Genomic DNA, 17,709 nt, shown 5'->3' with positions numbered 1-17,709 from the left:
GTGGGCAGGTGGTGAGTTCAGGAATGGCCGAAGCCCAGGTCCTGGCCACGTACTGGGGCAGTATCCGTCTGCTTCACCACAATGCCTCAGGTTTATATTTAGCGCCCTGCCCTCCCCCTTTGCTTGCTGGGCAGTAGGTGTAGCTTGTTGCTGAATGTGGTGGATTGAGCACGTTGATCAGGAGGGCACAGGGTCTGTGAGAATTGCCCAGAACCTCGGTCCTGTGGTGTCCAGCTGGTCTGGCAGAGGAGCAAGGTGTGCCCAGGCAGAGAAAGTGCTCCTGACCAGTTTTCTTTAATCAAGTGAAATAGTATTTTTATCAAACGCTTCTAATTCACTAGTAATTCTACTAGAAATGGGTTCTCATATGGTAATTTTCTCTCAAAAAGGCTGAAGACGCAGGTCGTTTGAACTGTAGGGCTCAGTGGGTCTGGCCAGAGTGATGAGATTGGGCCTCTTAGGGCTCCCGGCCCCACACCCCTCCTCTGTGACCACAAGACACGGAAAGGGCTTAACGCGTTTCTTCCATGAGCCCTGGAACATATGAGCCAGCAGCTGGGAGCAGGTCCTCGGAGGTGTTTTGCTGCCCCTGGCCAAGTGGGCCTGGCTGAGGGCCCTGGAACACCTCAGCCATCAAGGACCAAGGAAGGGACAGGCTTAACTTTTTTTTTTAACACAAGAAAATGTCTTTTGCTCTGAGGATCGTTGAGGGAAACGGCAGAGGTAGAGGGTTCTGAGGGTGCCGGGTAGTTATGGGTCCTAGTCTAGCCTCTTCTCCGGCTTGTGTCCACCCCTCAGGCCACCGACCCATGAGCGTTGACCACACGCAGCTCCAGGGTCCGTCCTCACAATCACGTGTCTTTGTTCTCTGGTTCTCTCTCTGCTTTCCATACGAAGAAGTGTCATGTGGGCCTGAACACTGCGGGGAGTCTCTGAAGAGATTCGATTTGGGGGTATCCTCTCCCAAAAGAAGCACCCTAGTCACCCTGGGGGTTTCCTTAGGATCTTCATGTTGAGGACAAAGCCCCTGAGGGCGTGTCCCCGGTGGCCTCCATCCTGGGGACAGCTCGGTCCTTTGGTTTTTTCTGGTCATCCTCCAGGCGCTCTTCCTAAGAGACTCTGAAAGGCTCTTGTCCACCAAGGGCGTGGTCAGAGTTGCTCCAGCTTTTACAACTCTATGGCCTCCATTCATCGCCCTCCCCCGCAAAGATACGATGCGGGTAGGGGCAGTGACACACCAGTCCAGGGGGCGGCACCACGTGTGCACAGACCCTCATCTCTCTGTGGCCCGGCGGGGGCTGCTTCCTACCCACTTCCTCTTTGCCGCTCGAAGAGGAGAGGTTGCGTCCTGTGCCAATGCACCGAGTGCAAAGGAGTAGCTCATCCTCAGCACAAAAGTGCCCAGAGCTGCCCGCCTGCTTGGGGGAGGGCCCTGCCGACCCTGTCCAGCTGAAGGTGGGAGGGTGTGACATGTGTGTTGCTTGTCCTGGCCGTTCCTCCTCACCCCCACATGCTTCTCCAGGGACCACAGTCCCCACATTCCTGACCCCGGCCTGCGAATCTGGCCTCTCCAGCTGGAATAATGTGAAGACGGAAGGGCCCCTGGTGGATGAACCTGTTTGTCATGTTTCTCTTTGTGAGGAGGGCCTCCTCCATCCAGTGCTGTTGGTAGAACATGATGCTGGTCCGTGGTGCCAGTTTTTCCTTCAGGCTTACTCGTTTTAATTCCTGCGCCCCAAGTAAAGTCCACAACCGTGTCCTCTTCCTTGTGTCAGTTAGGAAATGTGTCCAGTCCTTTAGTCACAGGGAGGTGGTGTCCTCTCCACCTGCCAAGCACAGGCCTTGGGGAGCTGCTGGTCCCGAGAGCTGTTGGAGGGGCTGCCGTCTGGGCATCCAGTTTTCTTACTACGTGAGAGTTGGGAAGGGTCTCCCTTGTTGGCCCCATTGACAGATTCATCCTCAAGGAGCAGCAGCGGCTGCATGTCCAGGGGCCACTCTCAAGAGGCGAGACTGAGCTCCTGTGTCCCTGGGTCTCCTCGAGCGGCCCTGGCCAGTGGTCATGGACCTGGTTGAGGCAAGGCGAGGCAGTGCTTGCGGAAACAGGAGGGCCTCACGTGCTGGTCCGGCCAGCGTAACCCTTACCAACAGCTGTCTTTTCCCCCCACCTCAGAATAGCATTCCTTTCGAACATCACGGCAAGTAGCTGCACGTCTCCCCGTCGGAAGGCAGCACTGGGTGAGTGTGCTCACGGTGGGGCTCCTCAGCAGGCGCCGGGCGGGGTGGGAGCTGCCGCCCGCTCGCCGACCTGAGGGAGCACGCAGGGGGTCGGGCTTGCATGCCAGGTGCCCCAGGTAGAGCAAGGCCCCTGGCCCAGGTCCTCTCCTCACGTGGATTCTAGAGCAGCTGTGGTGGGCTGTCCAGTCTGGGGTGACCCCAGAATCCTGTCTGTTGGCCTTTGGCCTTTGCTGTGGTCTCCAATTGGGAGCCGGCGTGGGGAGCAGGAGCCCAGTCTTGGCTCCAGTGGCCCCAGGGGCCTCAGAAGGTTCGGGGCCGCGTGGTTCCAGGTCGGTCGCTGGACGTGTGTCGTGTCATGCTGGCTGTGGGGGCCGCGCTTGGCAGGGGCTCTTGCACTCTTGCTGCGTGAGACACTCCTGATGGTCCCTGCTGTCCCGGCTTTGTCATCTCTCTTCCTTTAGCACTAATTTCTGTCCTCCTCGTTTGTTTTTCTTTTTGAACTTGGTCTCTGCCTAGCATCTTGTCCACCACGCTCTCGTCTGTATTCACCCATCAGCCACAGCCACCCGCTCCCTGCCGTTGGTGCATGGCTGGGCATCCAAGCCAGGCTCCCCTCTTGGTGGCAACTCTTGTGGCTCCTCCCGGCTGAGGGCTTGCAGCTTCTGTCCACTTGGCGCTGCGGTGGGAGACCAGCTGCAGTTGTAACGTGACTGCACTCTTGGGGACATCTTGATGGGAAATGCTTTTCACGTCTTGCCCCATGTGGAGTCCCAGTGCCCGCTTGGGGCCTGGTCCCTGTTTTTGGAACACCAGGCTACTTTCCAGGAAGGGGGGCTGGGAGCAAGCATCTCTTGCCCGCTTGGACTCTGGTCTGACTGATCATGAGCTCACGGCCCCACAGCCTCCTTGCCTGCATGGCTCTTCCTTCCCCATCTTCCTGTCACTCTTTCTGCTGCACGTATCCTGGACTCGAGGGACCTTCCAGAGCAGCTGGGGGTGCGCGTGTCCAGAGGGGCTAGGCGGCATCTGCCCCCTCCCCACCAGGGCACTGTCACTGGTGTTTTCTGCCCAAGGCCAACCGGCTCCGTTCCTCTGGCCTCACGCTGACCTTCTCCTGTGCTTTGGCTCCGACAGATTCCCGGTCGGGTGGCGTCCAGTGGTCTGCAGTCTGTCGTGCACCGATGAGAACTCTCCTTTTTGCTGAGGGCAGACAATGCATGGCTGATCTACTCTGTTACTAGTGACACGCCCCCGGTCTAGAACCGAAATGTTAACACCGGGACCTCTCCAGGCCACCCACCCAGCGACGCCCATGGGGGAAACAAAACACAAACCCAGCCGGACAGACTCCAAGCGCTGCCATCGCCAGGGGCTGCACTGAGCCCCCATGAACTTGGTTCTAGCGGGGCTGGGACGAAAGCAGTGAGATGGTTGCAGAGAGAATCCAACTCCCATTCAAGAGCCTTTCAGTCCCCTCCGTGGTGGCGCACCCATGTCCCTGCCGAGTCTACTGTAACTACCGATCTTCTACTTGGTTAAGACAGTTTTGTATCATTTTGCTAAAAATTATTGGCTTAAATCTGTGTGAAGAAATCTGTCTTTATTGTTTCTTTCATGTCTGTTTTTGCGGTCTTGAAGATGCTGACTTTAAAGAATTCTAAAGCAGGCACTGATGTGGAGTTCGTGTAGAAGGAGTGAGGCAGGGAGCAGAGCACGTGGGTTTCCGTGGTCTGCGTCTCGTGGTTTGTTGTGTGGTCACTGTGGAAAAGGGATTTTCTCATCAGAAATTCTATCACGTGTATACGCGTGTGTAAGTAACGTGTGTGTCCGTGTGTGCCGTGTGTCTCGTGACCTCATTTACCTGGTTTTGGCTGTCATGCTCCTTTCCCCACTGTAAACTGAAATGCCTGCTCACTGCAGACCCGCTGGGATTCTTGAATCATCAGAGCAGTTAGAAAGTGCTGGCTACACGCGTGGGCGCAGCGGGTGCTTCCCCACAGAGCAGCCCACCGATCTGACCTTCCCAGACGCAGCGAGAAGGAAGCTGAGCCTGAAGACTGCAGAAGCTGTGGCTTCGCGTCGTGTCGCTGATCCCTCGGGAGAGGATTTCAAACAGAGACTTGGGCCCCTCCGTGGAGTCGTGTGTGATTATTTTGGTGGTGGTTGCCTCAATGCTTTTGAATCTGGGAGATTTTCTAAGTAGGCTGTCAATATTACCAGTGCAGATTGGCCCTTAATCTGTGTTAATATCTATGTGCTCAAAACCAAGGGCCGTGGTATCTGCCCTGGGTGCCAGCGTTGCTCAGAAAGGCCAGCGAGCCCAAGGAAATCCACTCTGAAGTGCCAAGAAGCAGGTGACTCTGATGACCTGATTGTCCAGGAGGGTGAAGGGTCACCCGCTTTTGTGACTTTCCCTGGGACATAGTGACCCCACAGAGGCCAAGAGTCAGAGCAGGGCTGAATCTCCCCAGAAAGACCTTCTGTGGCAGCCCAGCTCCAGGTGGTTTCCTAAGACGCTGTCCCTCACTTTGCAGTAGCAGAGGCACCAGGTAGTAATGGTGGCCGGTAGACAGGAGCCCCCGTCTCTGGAAACGAGGTGCAATATATATGTTCATAGGTACTTTCACATTTCTTCGCATCATCCCCCTGCAGTGTGTTCTGTTTGGAAACTGGGACACTCGTAGGAAGATAGGCACCTAAAAGGTGTCCACGTCTGTGTTTTCCCTTCCTGCCCCCAAAGTCCCAGCACGGGGATGCTGGTCCTAGGACGCCCTGACTGCTGTTGATGGCACAGAATGCAGCTGTTTACTTCTTTCTGATTCCTGAGCTGGCTACTCTGTAAGTGTTTTGGGGTGTGGACACTTGGCCAGGTCAGGCTGTGTTTCTGGGAGTGCAGAGGGGGCTCGCGTGGGTCAGAGCGAGTTGGGGGCTTTCATTGTGGCCCAGTGCCTTCTGCAGAGGTGGGCTTCCCCTTCCCAGCAAGGTGTTAGCAGCCGCAGCCCCAACATTCTGCATCCAGGTTTCCACCTGAAATTGCCAGATGGCATTTGAGAAGTGGACTCTGACCCCGAGTCCTCAGCAGTGTGGTTGTGGACAGTTGTGTCCCCCCCTTATTTAACTCCCCATCCTGACTTGCAGGAAACATAGTTGGAATGTCTGTATCAACCTGTGTATCCGTTGCCAAGTCTCTGAACTGCGCTTTTGTATGACCACTGTATTTGTGTCCTTAACTACCGTGTAAATAATAAATTCATGACGACTTCTACCTTTATTCCCTGCCCCTGCCATGTGGTCTTTATTTCATCAGTTTGAGTTTTGATTTGTTTAGATTAACTATTTGAAACTAATTTTCTGAGACTGGGCATTCGTGTCTGTCCTTTTGAAGCCTGTTGGTGTACTTTGTGAGCTGCTCAGGAGTAGGTGGAATGAGCCTGTGGGACGTGGCATGGATGTGGCTGAGTTATCGCCGGTGCAGGCCGTGTGCACTTACCAGTCCCCTGCCTTAACCACCTTTATGGGAAGGAAGTGCTTCCACCCACTTTGGGTTTTCTGGGGAGTGAAGAGCACGGTAGCTGACACATAGCCATGTTCCTGCTGCCCGTGGTGGGTGCTCGAAGTGGCTGCTAGTGGGCCCCTGCTGGGACGCAGGGGCTTGGACCTGGCAGTCGCCATCCCAGTGAGAACACCACCTTGCATGCCCCATGCCCCGGGTGTTGTCCTTTCTAATCAAGGCAGCGTCTGCAAGGGTACATCATCCATCCATCTGTTGGGCTCATGGCCTCCGCTTCTCTCTCCCCCTGGAGTTGTTGGAGCCTAAGAAGTTCCTACCCCTGGGAGCTCCAGATGGCGCTGAGTGAGAAAGCATGGTCCCCAGCAGGCTCTCCTGCCCACGGTGACTTGCAGGGCTGGCCGGGTGGGAAGGTCCGTCCTTCTTGAACTGGGACCACAGATGTGCTCCCACGGATATGTAGTAATCAGCCACTTCCTGGTCCACACCCACTTGTCCTGGGGCTGAGCATGCTGGCCTTGCGTGCGTTGCAGGGAAAGCTTGGCGGCCCCACCCACATGCATGGGGAACAGGTGGGGCAGGTGGATCTCCCACCTGCTGCTAGCTTGCTTTTGCTCCTAAGCCACCATGGCTATGCTAGTGGTCCCTGAGGTTCCAAAAGGGCCTGAGCTCTTCTTGGCGGGTTCCCCACCCCAGCCTGCTGACATTTGGACCCAGCTGAAATGGTGACGAGGCAAGCCCTGAGCCACCTCTTGTTTTCCTGCCAGGGGGTGGACCACAGGCAGGACAGGGACCCTGTCATCTTTTGCTCAGAGCCTGCTTGTCCTGCTCCCCAGCCCCCTTGCCACCTCTGTCTGCCTGACACAGAGAGCTTCACCCCCTGACCCGCGTGGCAGGCTCCATGCTCAGGAGAGCAAGCTCCGGGCCCATGCCTCCACCTCCCACCCTCCCCCAGGCCCCATCATCACTGAGAGTGGTGCTTGGATCCCCTCCTGGAAACCCCTGTGTTGGGGGAGGAGACCCCTCCTGCCCTTCCCACTGCCTGCCCTGCCCCCGGCCCCGCCTCCATCTGCTGGGAGCTCTGGAAGCAGCACACCTCTTGGCGTTATTACCTGTAAGGGTGTTTAGGGTTACAGGGGAGTGTCCTTTAGGGAACCATGAGGGGGCCCTGCAGGTCTAGGCGGCTGCCTTCCAGACTGCCATTGGCAGGACCACTGACGGTGGGGTCTGCCCTCCTGCCAGGCTCTCCTAGCGTGGGGCCTGCACACGTGTCCTGAGGTGTTCTCCGCACAGGGTGCCCCGAGGTCTGGCCAGGGTGGGCGTAGCAGCCCAGGGTGCCTGGGTCGTGTACCCCACCCCCCCACCCCCCAATTTAGGCTGATTATGTATGTGTCCTCCAAGGAGGTGCTCAAGGGCCCATGAGAGTGGGCTCAGCACGGGCATCTGGGTCTTCACAGGATGCTGGGTGTGAGTCTTCTTTAGTGGGACGTCTAGAGGGTTAGGGGCAGCCCCATCCACGCCAGAGCACTGATGACAACTGTCATCAACTGCTCTTAGGGCTCTTGGCAGCCACAACTTTGAGGACAGGAGGTTTTTTTTCTCTGTGTCTTGGGCACAATTGGAAACATCTGGAACCAGAAAACTAGGCAGTCAAGATGGTCTGGTCACCTTCTCCCCCAGGGCCCCTGCGGATCAGTCTCCAATCTTGGCAGAGCCCCTGGATGCTTTAACCAGCTGGTGTCGCTGCTGTGCGGGCATGGGGCCTCAGGTCCACCCTGGGGTGCATGGGTCCGGCCCCAGACCAGCTGTGGGTCCCACCCCCAGCGGAGCAACTCCCACACGTTGACCATCTCAGAATCACTGAACAGTGTCCCCAGAGCATGCGTGTAGAGAGTCGCCAGTCCTCGAGTAGGGAGGGGGGATGCATGAGGCAGCTTTGGGTGAGAGTGAGGGGGTACTAGCACGGGATACTGAGGCCCTGGTCACCACCACAGCTGGTTCCAGGAGACCCAGGGTAACTGAATGACTGGCGACAGCCAGGCCAAGCTCACATCAGGAGAGAAGGGGGCGGTGTGATGAGGGCTGGGAGGTGGCTGGGGGAAGGGCTGCCCACTTGCATCCTTTTCCCTGCCTCCCTCCAGCTCAGGTAGGTGGTTGCAGAGACCACAGGTGGGGCTCGCCCTTTAAGACCTAACAAGTGGGGCGCTTATGGCTCAGCTTTGCCCAGGGACTGGCCTGGGGGCCCTGCCTGGCCCACCTTATTACAGGGTGAGGTCAGCGGATGCAGGGCTACCACTTGACCCCTGTGACTGCTAGCACTGCCCACAGCCCAAGCCCCTGGCAGAGGGGAAGGAAGGACAGAAAGGATGACAGACGGGGCAGGGGACTATGGGCAGGTGCCTGGCTCCCTCATAGAGCTCAAGGGACAGATGGAGGAGGGAGACAGCAGCCCTTTCAGGGCGACATCTCTGGAGTGGACCCAAGATGTGAGCTCTCGCTTGCTTTTCGTTGCAGAGAAGCAGGGACGTGGCATCTCTCCGGCTGTACGCGGCCCGCCAGGGTGCCTGCTGCCGTCCCCAGCGCCCTCGACGCACCACCTACTGAGGCGGCCCCAGCGGCCTCTGACCGGGCTCCCAGCCACACAGGCCGCCACTGGCCACAAGGGCAGGTGGGTGTGAAGTACCCGGGGTGAGGCTGAGTGGGGCTGTTCAAGGAGGATGGGGAGCAGATACCAGCCCAGGGCGCTGACCACATGCGGTGACTGAGGGGCGAATAAACAAAAGGCAGGGGCTTCCCTGGTGGCGCAGTGGTTGGGAGTCTGCCTGCTGGTACAGGGGACGCGGGTTCGTGCCCCGGTCTGGGAGGATCCTACATGCTGCAGAGCGGCTGGGCTCGTGAGCCATGGCCGCTGAGCCTGCGCATCCGGAGCCTGTGCTCCGCGATGGGGGAGGCCGCGGCAGTGAGAGGCCCGCGTACCGCAAAAAAAGGCAGATCATTTTCTTTAAACACACACCAGTGAACAGAAACCACACGTATATCTCAGCTTCAGTGGACCCACCCCTGCAGCGTGGCCCCTTCCCTGCCAGCCACCAGGGTGCTGTGTGAACACTCTGAGCCGTTTGGGGTCCATCAGGGCAGGGTCCAGAACCAGCAGTGCTTAGAAGGCCGACATGGCTGACAAGGACCAGAACCACTTTGTAAAAATAACCAGGCTATTTGTTGAGAAAGTGAGATTTGGGGTGAACAGTTAGAATACTGCCCCTACGTAGAGCAAAACTCCTGCAGCTCCTGGAAGATATTCCTTCTGAGATGGTGCCTCCCACATGCAGGTTTATCTCAAACCTTCAGAGGTGAAGGAGGGACCTTTGTCCACTGGACGCTCAAAGAGGGGTGGGCTGGGGCACATGGGGAGACCAGGCAGGATGGGGTGCTCACGGGCACGCAGGGAGGCCTGTCGTGGCAGTGCCCGCTCCGCAGCTGTCCCCGCCCCCGCCCCCTGATTAAAATCGTGTTGTCTCCAAAGCGTGGGTCTCTGGGTCCTTGAGCCCAGCGGTGGGCACCGGGCTCCCTGGGGTCAGCAGGTGGGGTCCCTGGTGCAGACCGCTCATAACCTCACGGCTTGGCTTCACCACAGATCCACCTTGGAATGACACGTTTCCACCCTGCCACCTCCCCTGAAAAACACTGATCGGGCGATGATCCGCTGCCCGGGCGGCCGGCGTGGAGCCAACGGCCCCGCCCAAGCTAGTCCTGTTTGTGAAATAAATACGAGCATTGATGGTTCCTGTCCAGTTCCCTGCCACCCCTGCTGGCCTCCCCCAGCTCAGACGCTCGTTTCTGGGGTGTGAACGAGCTCCCCGTTCTTCTCAGGCTCTGTCTTCAGGAATTGCTCCACCTCCCGAGAGTCCACCTTCACGTCCTCGGGGGGCTTGTGATGCTCCTCCTCCGTGGCCGCCTCGGGCCTCTTCCCAATGCATAAGAAGTTGCCCAGCACCAGCACGAGGGAGGAGGCCAGCACCTCAGCCCCCGCCAGGACAAACACATACTGGTACACGTGCGTCGCATCCAGGAGCTTGCCTGCAGTGCAGGGGGACAGGGTCAGCCCAGGGCTGAAGATTCCCCCGGATCCCCCCAGTCACCAGTGCCCTGCCGGGAACAGCCCAGGGCCCCTGAGGCAGCCACCCTCACCCCCACCACCTTCCCCCGGGCCGCGCAGACTCAGAGGCTAAAGCAGAGTGGCTTTGACAAGGGTTTGGAGCAGAGCCTCCGGTGGGGCCTCATCCCCCGCCAGGTGGAGGCACCTGGAGGGATCTGGCCCCACTGCCTGTCACTGTGGCGGCCCTCATAGGAACCACCTGGGCCCCAGAAGGACCCTGGGACCCCGAGACAGTGACGATTCAGGTACCTCCTCACCCTCGCCCCAGACCTCTCCAGGCAGGAAGAGCCAGAGGCCCAAGGCCAAGTGGGAGGTAGGGGGACTACAGGGTTGGCTGGAGAGACCCAAACCCAGGTGCAGAGGCTTGGTGGGGACTTGGTCACACTGCTCCCACCGTCCACACCATTTTAATCGCACACCATTATTTTCTCAGTTATCAAAAAATAAAGCAAAAGCCCAACGTAACAGAAGCCGGCCCGACCTTCAGCTCTGAGCCTCCCCGGCGTGTGGGGACAGCCAGAAAGGAGGACCAGCACTCCACCCTGGAGCCATCACCTGGGCCACAACTCAAGCCCGTGGCCTCCTCCCACAGTGAACCGAGGGGGACCCAGGGTGCGTGAGAGGCCATGTTCTCTCCTGACACCGGCTGGCCATGTGCTGAGGTACATGGTGGCCTGGCTAGACAAGGCTGAGAGCAGTGAGGGAGGGGGGGGTCCCTCCAGCTAAGATCCCCCCATGGTGAGTACCGTCCCCAGGAAGAGCAGGTGTGGGAACTGCCCGGAGGCCTGGCCAGGCCTCAGGGAGTGGAGGTACTTCGCTCCCCACCCTGCCCCCAGCACTCACCTCCCGACGGGGGCCCAATGAGCACAGCTATGGCCTCCAGCAGCAGCACGAGGCCAATGGCACTGGAGAACTTCTGGGTGCCCACGATGGCCATGAGTACCTCGAACTGCAGGGCCCCCACCATGCCGTAGGAGATGCCGAAGAAGATGCAGAAGACCACCAGGCCACCGTAGTCACTGGCTGTAGATCCCGTGAGGTCGGTGAAGCCGTTGAAGAACATGGCAAAGCTGAAGAGGTACACAGAGTAGGGCCGCACCTTCTTGAGCCCTGTGATGAAGCCGGCGGTGGGCCTCGCGAAGATGTCGATGAAGCCCAGGATGGTGAGCAGGAAGGCCGCCTGGGTGTCGGGCACACCCAGGTCCTTGGCGTAGCTCACCACAAACACGGGCGGCACAAAGAGCCCCAGCACCATGATGGAGGCGGCCAGGGCATAGATGACAAAGCCGCGGTCCCTGAAGACACTCAGGTCCAGGAGCCGCCGGGATGGCCGCTGGGGCCCGGGCCCCGAACCTGAACCCAGCCGGGGCGCCTCCAGGGGCCGCATGAGTGCAGCACACACGCAGCAGTTGAGCAGCAGGCCGCCCAGGATGAGGAAGCCGCCCCGCCAGCCATAGTGGTCCTGCAGCACCTGCCCCAGCGGGGACAGGGCGCACAGGAACACCGGGCTGCCCGCTGCCGCCAGCCCGTTGGCCATGGGACGCCGCTTGTTGAAGTAGCGGTTGAGCATGATGAGTGAGGGCTGGAAGTTGAGGGCCAAACCCAAGCCTGGAGGGGAATGGGCGGGTGAGCGCAGGTGGCCCAGCCCCAGTTCTCCCCAGCACGGGCTCCCGCCTGAACGATTCTATTTGTGGGTCTGACAGGCGTCGACATGAGGAGACTCGGCGTGTGTTCAGAGCCCCTGTTGCCAACCCACGTGCCCGGGAGAGACAGACGGGGAACGAGGGACGGGATGGCTCTGGGTGGGTACACCCCACAGCTGCCCACCCCTGGGAGGTCCTTTCTCTTCCATCAACATGAGCCATCGCCACCCGGCTGCCCCACTTCTGGCGGGGCTCACTCACCGGTAATGACCCCAGTGGTGAAGTAGAGCTGGATGATGCTTCCACAGAAGGATGCAGACACCATGCCCAGGGACGCCAAGAGGCCACCTGTGAACATGACGGGCCGGCAGCCAAAGCGATTCACACACACGCTGCAGAGCGGGCCTGGAGGATGGGGGACAGCAGCTGAGGGGCGGGACCGAGGCTCTCCATGCCCAGAGAGACCTGCCCTTCCCTGATGCCCCCTTGCCCCTGGCTCAGGATACACAGGGGCACCAGGTGCCCAGCGTGCAGGTCACGCTCGCCCGTCTTTTAAGCAAAGCATGGCTCACAAGGAACGGTCCCCATTAGAGGGGTCTTTTCTGGTTGGTCTGTGCAGGCAGCAAGAACAGCTCCGGGATCCAGCACAGCTGTGCAGACACAGCCCTTTGGACAGGGTCCCAGACAGCCTTGGCCTGTGCTCGTCTGCACTCCGGAGACCACGGCATCCTCGAGGGCTTCCCACCAGGTGCCCCTGGGGACCGGGGCTGAAGACGCTGGGCGCGCTACCCAACCCCTGACCCCCAGGCCTTTTTGTCCAGAACTGAACTTGATGAACTCCCAGAGGCAGTCACCTGGCATGACGGCCCCTCACCTGTCCCGTACAGCATGGCCAACAGGATGGAGGAGATCCAGGCTGTGTCACTGTATCCTATCCCAAACTCTCGTATGAGCTCTTTGAAGAAGACGCTGACCGCCTTGGGGAAGGCGTAGGAGAAGCCTGTGATGACAAAACAGCCCCAAAGGATGGCCCAGCCCCAGCCCCCATCTGGGGCCTTGATGCCCGTCGGGCCCTCTTCGACCACTGCCCCTCCCATGGCCAGGAGGGCTGGTTCTGCGTCCCTGAGAAAGAGGAAGCCAGGCTGACTCAGTTGTCAGGCAGTCACCCAGCTACAGCCCTGCAGTGTGGGGACAGAGACGCACCTGAGGGCTGGCACCCAGGCCGGCCACCCCTCCCTTCAGGCCTCAGCCCCCAGCAGGAGCTCAGCTCTGGCCCAGGCCACGTGCCCGACGTTACCTGAGAGCCCTGCCTCTGACCCTCACCTGTGCTGGGTGCAGGGCAGGAAGGTCTGGGGTGACCAGCAGCTGCAGCTCCTCCTCCCTCCCCTGCTCAGGCCTGGCCTGCTCCCATACAGCTGGCTTTAAAGGGCAGTGGCTTTTTTGGGCTCAGCCATGTCTCAAGTTACCTCCTGAGGAGGGCAGACCCCAGTGGGGAAGTCAGCCATGCTCTGGCCTCCTGCCTGACCCTGTGTTGGGAAGCAGTGTGGTTTTAGCAGCCAGCACCTCGGGCAGTGAAGCCAGCCCTGGTGAGGACCCGGGGCCCGATCTAGGCTGCAGTCCCTTGAGACCTCAATCTAGATGTGGCCAGCCTTGCTCTCCCACCCCCAGGGGGACAGGGCTCCCCGATCCTTTCCACTCTGATCGCACTGCACAAGAAGTGAGAGTCTGAAGAAGAGGCTCACACAGGCTGTGCTGTGGTGGGGAGGGCGGGGGTCGCTGTGCTGGCCCAGACTCGTCCCACGTCTTTATCATCCACCTGCAGCAGCTCTTTTGGGAGCCTGAGGGCAGCAGGGCCAGCCCAGGTGGAAGGTGCCTGTCGGCTGCTGGAGTTTAACCCTTCTAGCGAGGGAAGGGCAGGAGGGACACACTTCCATCCAGCCTACCAGAGCAAACCATTCTAGCCCCCAGGCTGCCAAGGAGGGAGCTGGCCGCACCCACTGCTGGCCCCAAACCCGAAGCAGCTCAGGGTCAACTTTCCTCTTTTAAACCCCAGGAACTAAGCTCGTTTGAGGCCCAGTAACTTGAAACACTGCTGGCAGATTTCCACCTGGAGATCCTCCCCTCCCTTCCCGTCTTCATCCCCCAACCCCTCCCTGATCCTTGCTCCAGAAACCCCCTAATCCCAGAGATCAGCCTGGTGGCCTAGTGCCCCCACCTCACCTGACAGAAGCTGTTTGAAGGACAGAGTAGGCCTTGCTGCAGGCGCGGGGAAGGGAGGGCGTGTCGGATCCAGCCGCTTGCTGCCCACTGAAGCTCTCGTGTCTCCCCACCAGCGGCGAGCTATAAACCACCTCCCTGGTGGGGGAAGCGCTGATGTGTAGTATCTGCTGACTTAGTGGTGTAAACACTCCACCTCCACGATGCCCGAGCACTTCCTGCATGAGCTGGACACGCAGCACCACAGCCCCCTTCCTGTCAGCCGCCTTCCTGGGTTTCATAATCTGTCCCGACTCCACCCCTTGCCCCTTTTCCTTGAATCCTTCTTGACCTGGCACAGCCCTCCAGGTGGCCACCCTTTCATCTGAGGCTATACAGAACCTATACGGACTCTGGAATGAGGACAAGGGCTTCTATCCCCGGACAGTCTGAGCACAGCTTCAGTGTGGTGGGAAAGGAATGTGGAAAATAAGACACACTCCCTGCTCCCCACCACCCCCACTGCCTCCAGCCTGCCCCCCAGCACCCCAACCACAGGTGCTGTGCCCTCTGGGGGCTCTGATTCAGTAGTCTGGGGGGATCTGGGCTCTGATTTAGCGGTGGTGGGGCGTCTGAGATCTGATTCAGTGCGAGGGGTGGTCTCTGATTCAGTGGACGGTTGGGTATCCAAGGTTCTGATTCAGCAGTGGAGGGAGGTCCTGGGTTTGATTCAAAGGGTGTGGGGGGGGGGTTGTTTTTTAAGGGCATCCTAGGTGATTCTGAGAAGTAGCTGCTGTCCGTGGGCACCACCCTTTGATGACCAGACCTCCAGGAGCCAGCTGGCTATCAGGGTGATGACAAGGCAGACACAGCCCACCAGAGCAGAACAGCAGCCCTGCCCCCCACCCCAGACTGGGCCAGAGGTCCACCTTCAGAGCCTCTGCTAGTTCTCAGCTGGGCCAGGGCCACAGGCGCCACTTTTGGGAAACCTAGGAGAAGCCCTCACCTCTCCCGGCACTCAGACCCCAGTGCTCCTTCAAGCACTTTACCCGGTGCTTGGAAGGCTCCTGGGCTTCAGTGAGCAGGATGAAGGGTGCGTCCGAGACCAAGGGCTGCGCAGCCATCCGGGGGACACAGCTGAAGGGTGCACGGGGGCACCCCAGCCAAGGGAGCCCCCCATCCTCCTGCAAATGTGTGCACAGACCCGTGACCTGGCATAGCCCCCTGGGTGGCCACCTCCACATCTGAGGCTACACAGAACCTGGGACGGGACAGTCTGAGCACAGCTTCGGTGTGGTCCACCCCTAGGTTCTCCTCCAGAGCCCTGCCTTTGACAACACAGCCGGGTGCCTGAGCCTGGAACGGGACAAATGGACAAAGGTCATCCACAGCCAAACTTCCCGGGTGGGGGTACCAAACTGCTGTCCCTTCCCCTTGATAGCGTTAAGTTTAAAAGATCTCTAAGGTACATGCATCTGAGTGATATTAAAGAAAACAAAAAACTAATAAGTATATCTTAGGAATGGGAACATTCCTAAGATATACTTACCTTAAGCAATACTTACTGATGCAGTGACACTATTTAAGGCAGAAAGTACAGGAACCCCAGACCCAGGACTCAGGACAGTGGTCATGGTCATGGGGGCACTGAGGGGCTGGTTGTCCTCAGAATCCTGGCATGTTTGGGGTTGTGGGCTTTTTAAAGTAAATCAAGTGGGCCATGTAGAGGCCAAGGAGGGGAGTGTGTCTGGGCCGAGCAATTAGGAATAGCCCAACTCTTATAAACCCAAGGTTCCAAAACAGAACAAAGGAGGGCCTCCCTCTGAGATTTCCGTGGTTCCATCAGCCATGCCTGGTGCACCATGGGGATCATGGGCACCCCAACCTTTGAGGCCCCATTCTCTGCCCGCCAGGGCTGGGCCCTCCCTGGAGGCCCCCAGGATCCTCAGGAGAACTAGCATCTGGGAGGGTGAGGAGGCAGAGGGATGGGTGCCAAGGCCCAGAGGCAGGAGGGTTCAGTGTGTTCTGGGACCTGTGTGGGCCAAGGGGCTGCCATGTGAAGCTCACGTGGGGAGGGGGCCACCTTTTGTGCCTGGACCAAGGCCCAGTATGGTCATCTCTCCCACCAACCCCTGAATGCCCCAGAAGCACTTCAGATACTACTTTCTCCCAGCTAACCCCCCAGCCCAGGGTGCCAGCCACACTGAAATGACCCCCGCCCTGTTCCCCACACCAGATGGTCCTCAAACTGAGGTTTCTAGTGAATTTCAATTTGCCAACAGAGGTGGAGGTGGTGGTGAGCAAGCAGGGAAGATGATGGAGGACTGGGGGGCTCTAGGTTGGGGGCAAAGGGATTTCACTCAGCAGTGCTCTCTGTATTTATGGGGTGGGTGGAGAAGGGGCTGGGATTTCCAAGAGCAAAATGTCCTCATCAGCCCAGCCCGTCACGTTGAAGAGGCAGGCTTGGGTACAGGCTGACTGGTGTTCCAAGGAAAACCCAGGGTGAGAGGAGCAGCCCCCTTGGGGGCCTGTCGGAGACCCTCAGTGCAGCACAGAGGGAGGTGGCACCAGCACATCTGTGAGCACATGCCGGCTGGCTGTCCTTTCAGTGACATTTAGTCTCCCAGAGAAGCATGCAAACCACGTACGCAGCCCAGAAATAACCCGCCCTCTGGGCCTCAGAAAGCTGATCTCCCAGGTGGGGTGTATGTGCCCGCTTCTGGGTCAGGTGAGGTTCCAGGGGCTGCCCCCCAGGTCCCAGCTCAGAGGAATGTACACAGAGGTCCCTCAGAATGACCCAACCATTGTGCCCTCCCAAATCAAGGGCTCCCACCAGCTGCTCCCTCAGGGGCCCACTGGCTATCTGGGTGAGGGTCCCAGCTGGGGTCAGGCTCCAGCTTCTGCATTACCCCTCTCCCCAGTGCCCCCCTTCTCTGCCTACACTCACCCACTTTGAATGCCATCTTGGTGGTGACGGTGTCCAGCCTCAGCCTCACCCCCACCCCCACACATCCACCCGGAGAGCTAGTGCAAACCTCATACCAATGTGTTCCCAACCCGACCCCACACGCCTACCTCAGAGCCAGCCCTGAACTCACATCCTGTTGGCCTCACCACCTCCCAGACCCCTTCTGCCACTCCAATCCAGCCACAGCTTGCCGCTGCTCCTTAGGCCTCTGTACTGGCAGTCCCCTCACCCACCTTGGGTCCTGGGTCTGTGGCCCATCAGTCCCCAGGGCAGGCCATGAACCCAGGGAGCAGGGTTCAGTGCGGGGGGCCCCCAGCCCTAGAGCCTGTGGCCTGTCCCAGGTGCTTAGTCGGTGCACTTTCTAGGCTGGCCAGTTACCTAACTGGACTTCTAGTCCTTGGAGACTAGCTCCAGGTGGGCAGGGCAGGAAAGGGGCAATTACGTTTCTTCCTGACTCTTCCTGCACCAGGAGGCTTGGGAGACATGCCTGAGCAACAGGGAAGCAGGCCAGGGTGGCTAGCACCTGGCTCCTTGAGCCCCAAGGCCCCTGAAGCCCATGGGGGTAGCTGACAGGCAAGAGGGTGCTGCACCTCAGGAGGAGCGAGGACCTCCCCTTCTTCCTTCCCCCACTGCCCCTGTTGTGCAAACAGGTAACCAGAAGATCCAGGACACACTCACCCATCCACCACTGGTCAGAGTGTCTGTCTCCCTCCCAAGAGGGGGGAAAGGACCCCAGATGCCCACCTCAGCCCTGCCCTCACCTGTATTTGGAGCTGTGACTGGAGGGAGGTGACTGGGGCATTTTCTGGGGAGGTGGGAGCCGGGCAGTGGGTGGCCTGGGCCCTCCACCCCACCTCCACTGACCACACAGCTCTCCACCGCATGCCCAGTGCCCCTGCAAACTCTCAGGTGGGCTCACGTCCTCTTGCAGGGGCTGGTGGGGTGGAAACAGTGGCCTCATTCACCAGATTGGACACTGCGCCCCAGGCCAGCCCCTAGCTCT

At 59.2% G+C, this 17,709-nt stretch overlaps 2 protein-coding genes across 5 annotated transcripts in view; one reads left to right on the top strand and one right to left on the bottom strand.

The window, feature by feature from the left end:
- The window catches only part of CSNK1D (casein kinase 1 delta), a 37,474-nt gene extending 29,127 nt beyond the window's left edge, over nucleotides 1-8,347 (top strand). The window contains exons 9-10 of one of the 4 annotated variants that reach the window (XM_065897319.1): nucleotides 2,171-2,235; nucleotides 3,370-5,505. In XM_065897319.1, the coding sequence (XP_065753391.1) occupies nucleotides 2,171-2,203 (33 nt within the window). In that variant the 3' untranslated portion in view covers nucleotides 2,204-2,235; nucleotides 3,370-5,505. Of the gene's footprint in view, nucleotides 1-2,170; nucleotides 2,236-3,369; nucleotides 5,506-8,257 lie in introns of those variants that run through there. The other 3 variants (XM_065897321.1, XM_065897317.1, XM_065897318.1) reach the window with 3 other exon arrangements.
- Nucleotides 8,348-9,512: 1,165 nt separating this feature from the next.
- SLC16A3 (solute carrier family 16 member 3) lies at nucleotides 9,513-12,657 on the bottom strand. Its single transcript, XM_065897289.1, has 4 exons — nucleotides 12,417-12,657; nucleotides 11,804-11,947; nucleotides 10,743-11,507; nucleotides 9,513-9,820 (listed from the first exon to the last, which is right to left on the bottom strand). Exons 1-4 carry the CDS (start codon nucleotides 12,637-12,639, stop codon nucleotides 9,567-9,569), a joined length of 1,386 nt encoding a protein of 461 aa, XP_065753361.1. The 5' UTR covers nucleotides 12,640-12,657; the 3' UTR covers nucleotides 9,513-9,566.
- Between the last annotated feature and the right edge of the window lie 5,052 nt (nucleotides 12,658-17,709).

The sequence above is a fragment of the Phocoena phocoena genome, chromosome 19 (genome assembly GCF_963924675.1).
Source record: "Phocoena phocoena chromosome 19, mPhoPho1.1, whole genome shotgun sequence".
Lineage (NCBI taxonomy): Eukaryota > Metazoa > Chordata > Mammalia > Artiodactyla > Phocoenidae > Phocoena > Phocoena phocoena.
Note: the sequence above shows the minus strand (reverse complement) of the source record. Positions and strands in the feature narration are given on the sequence as shown.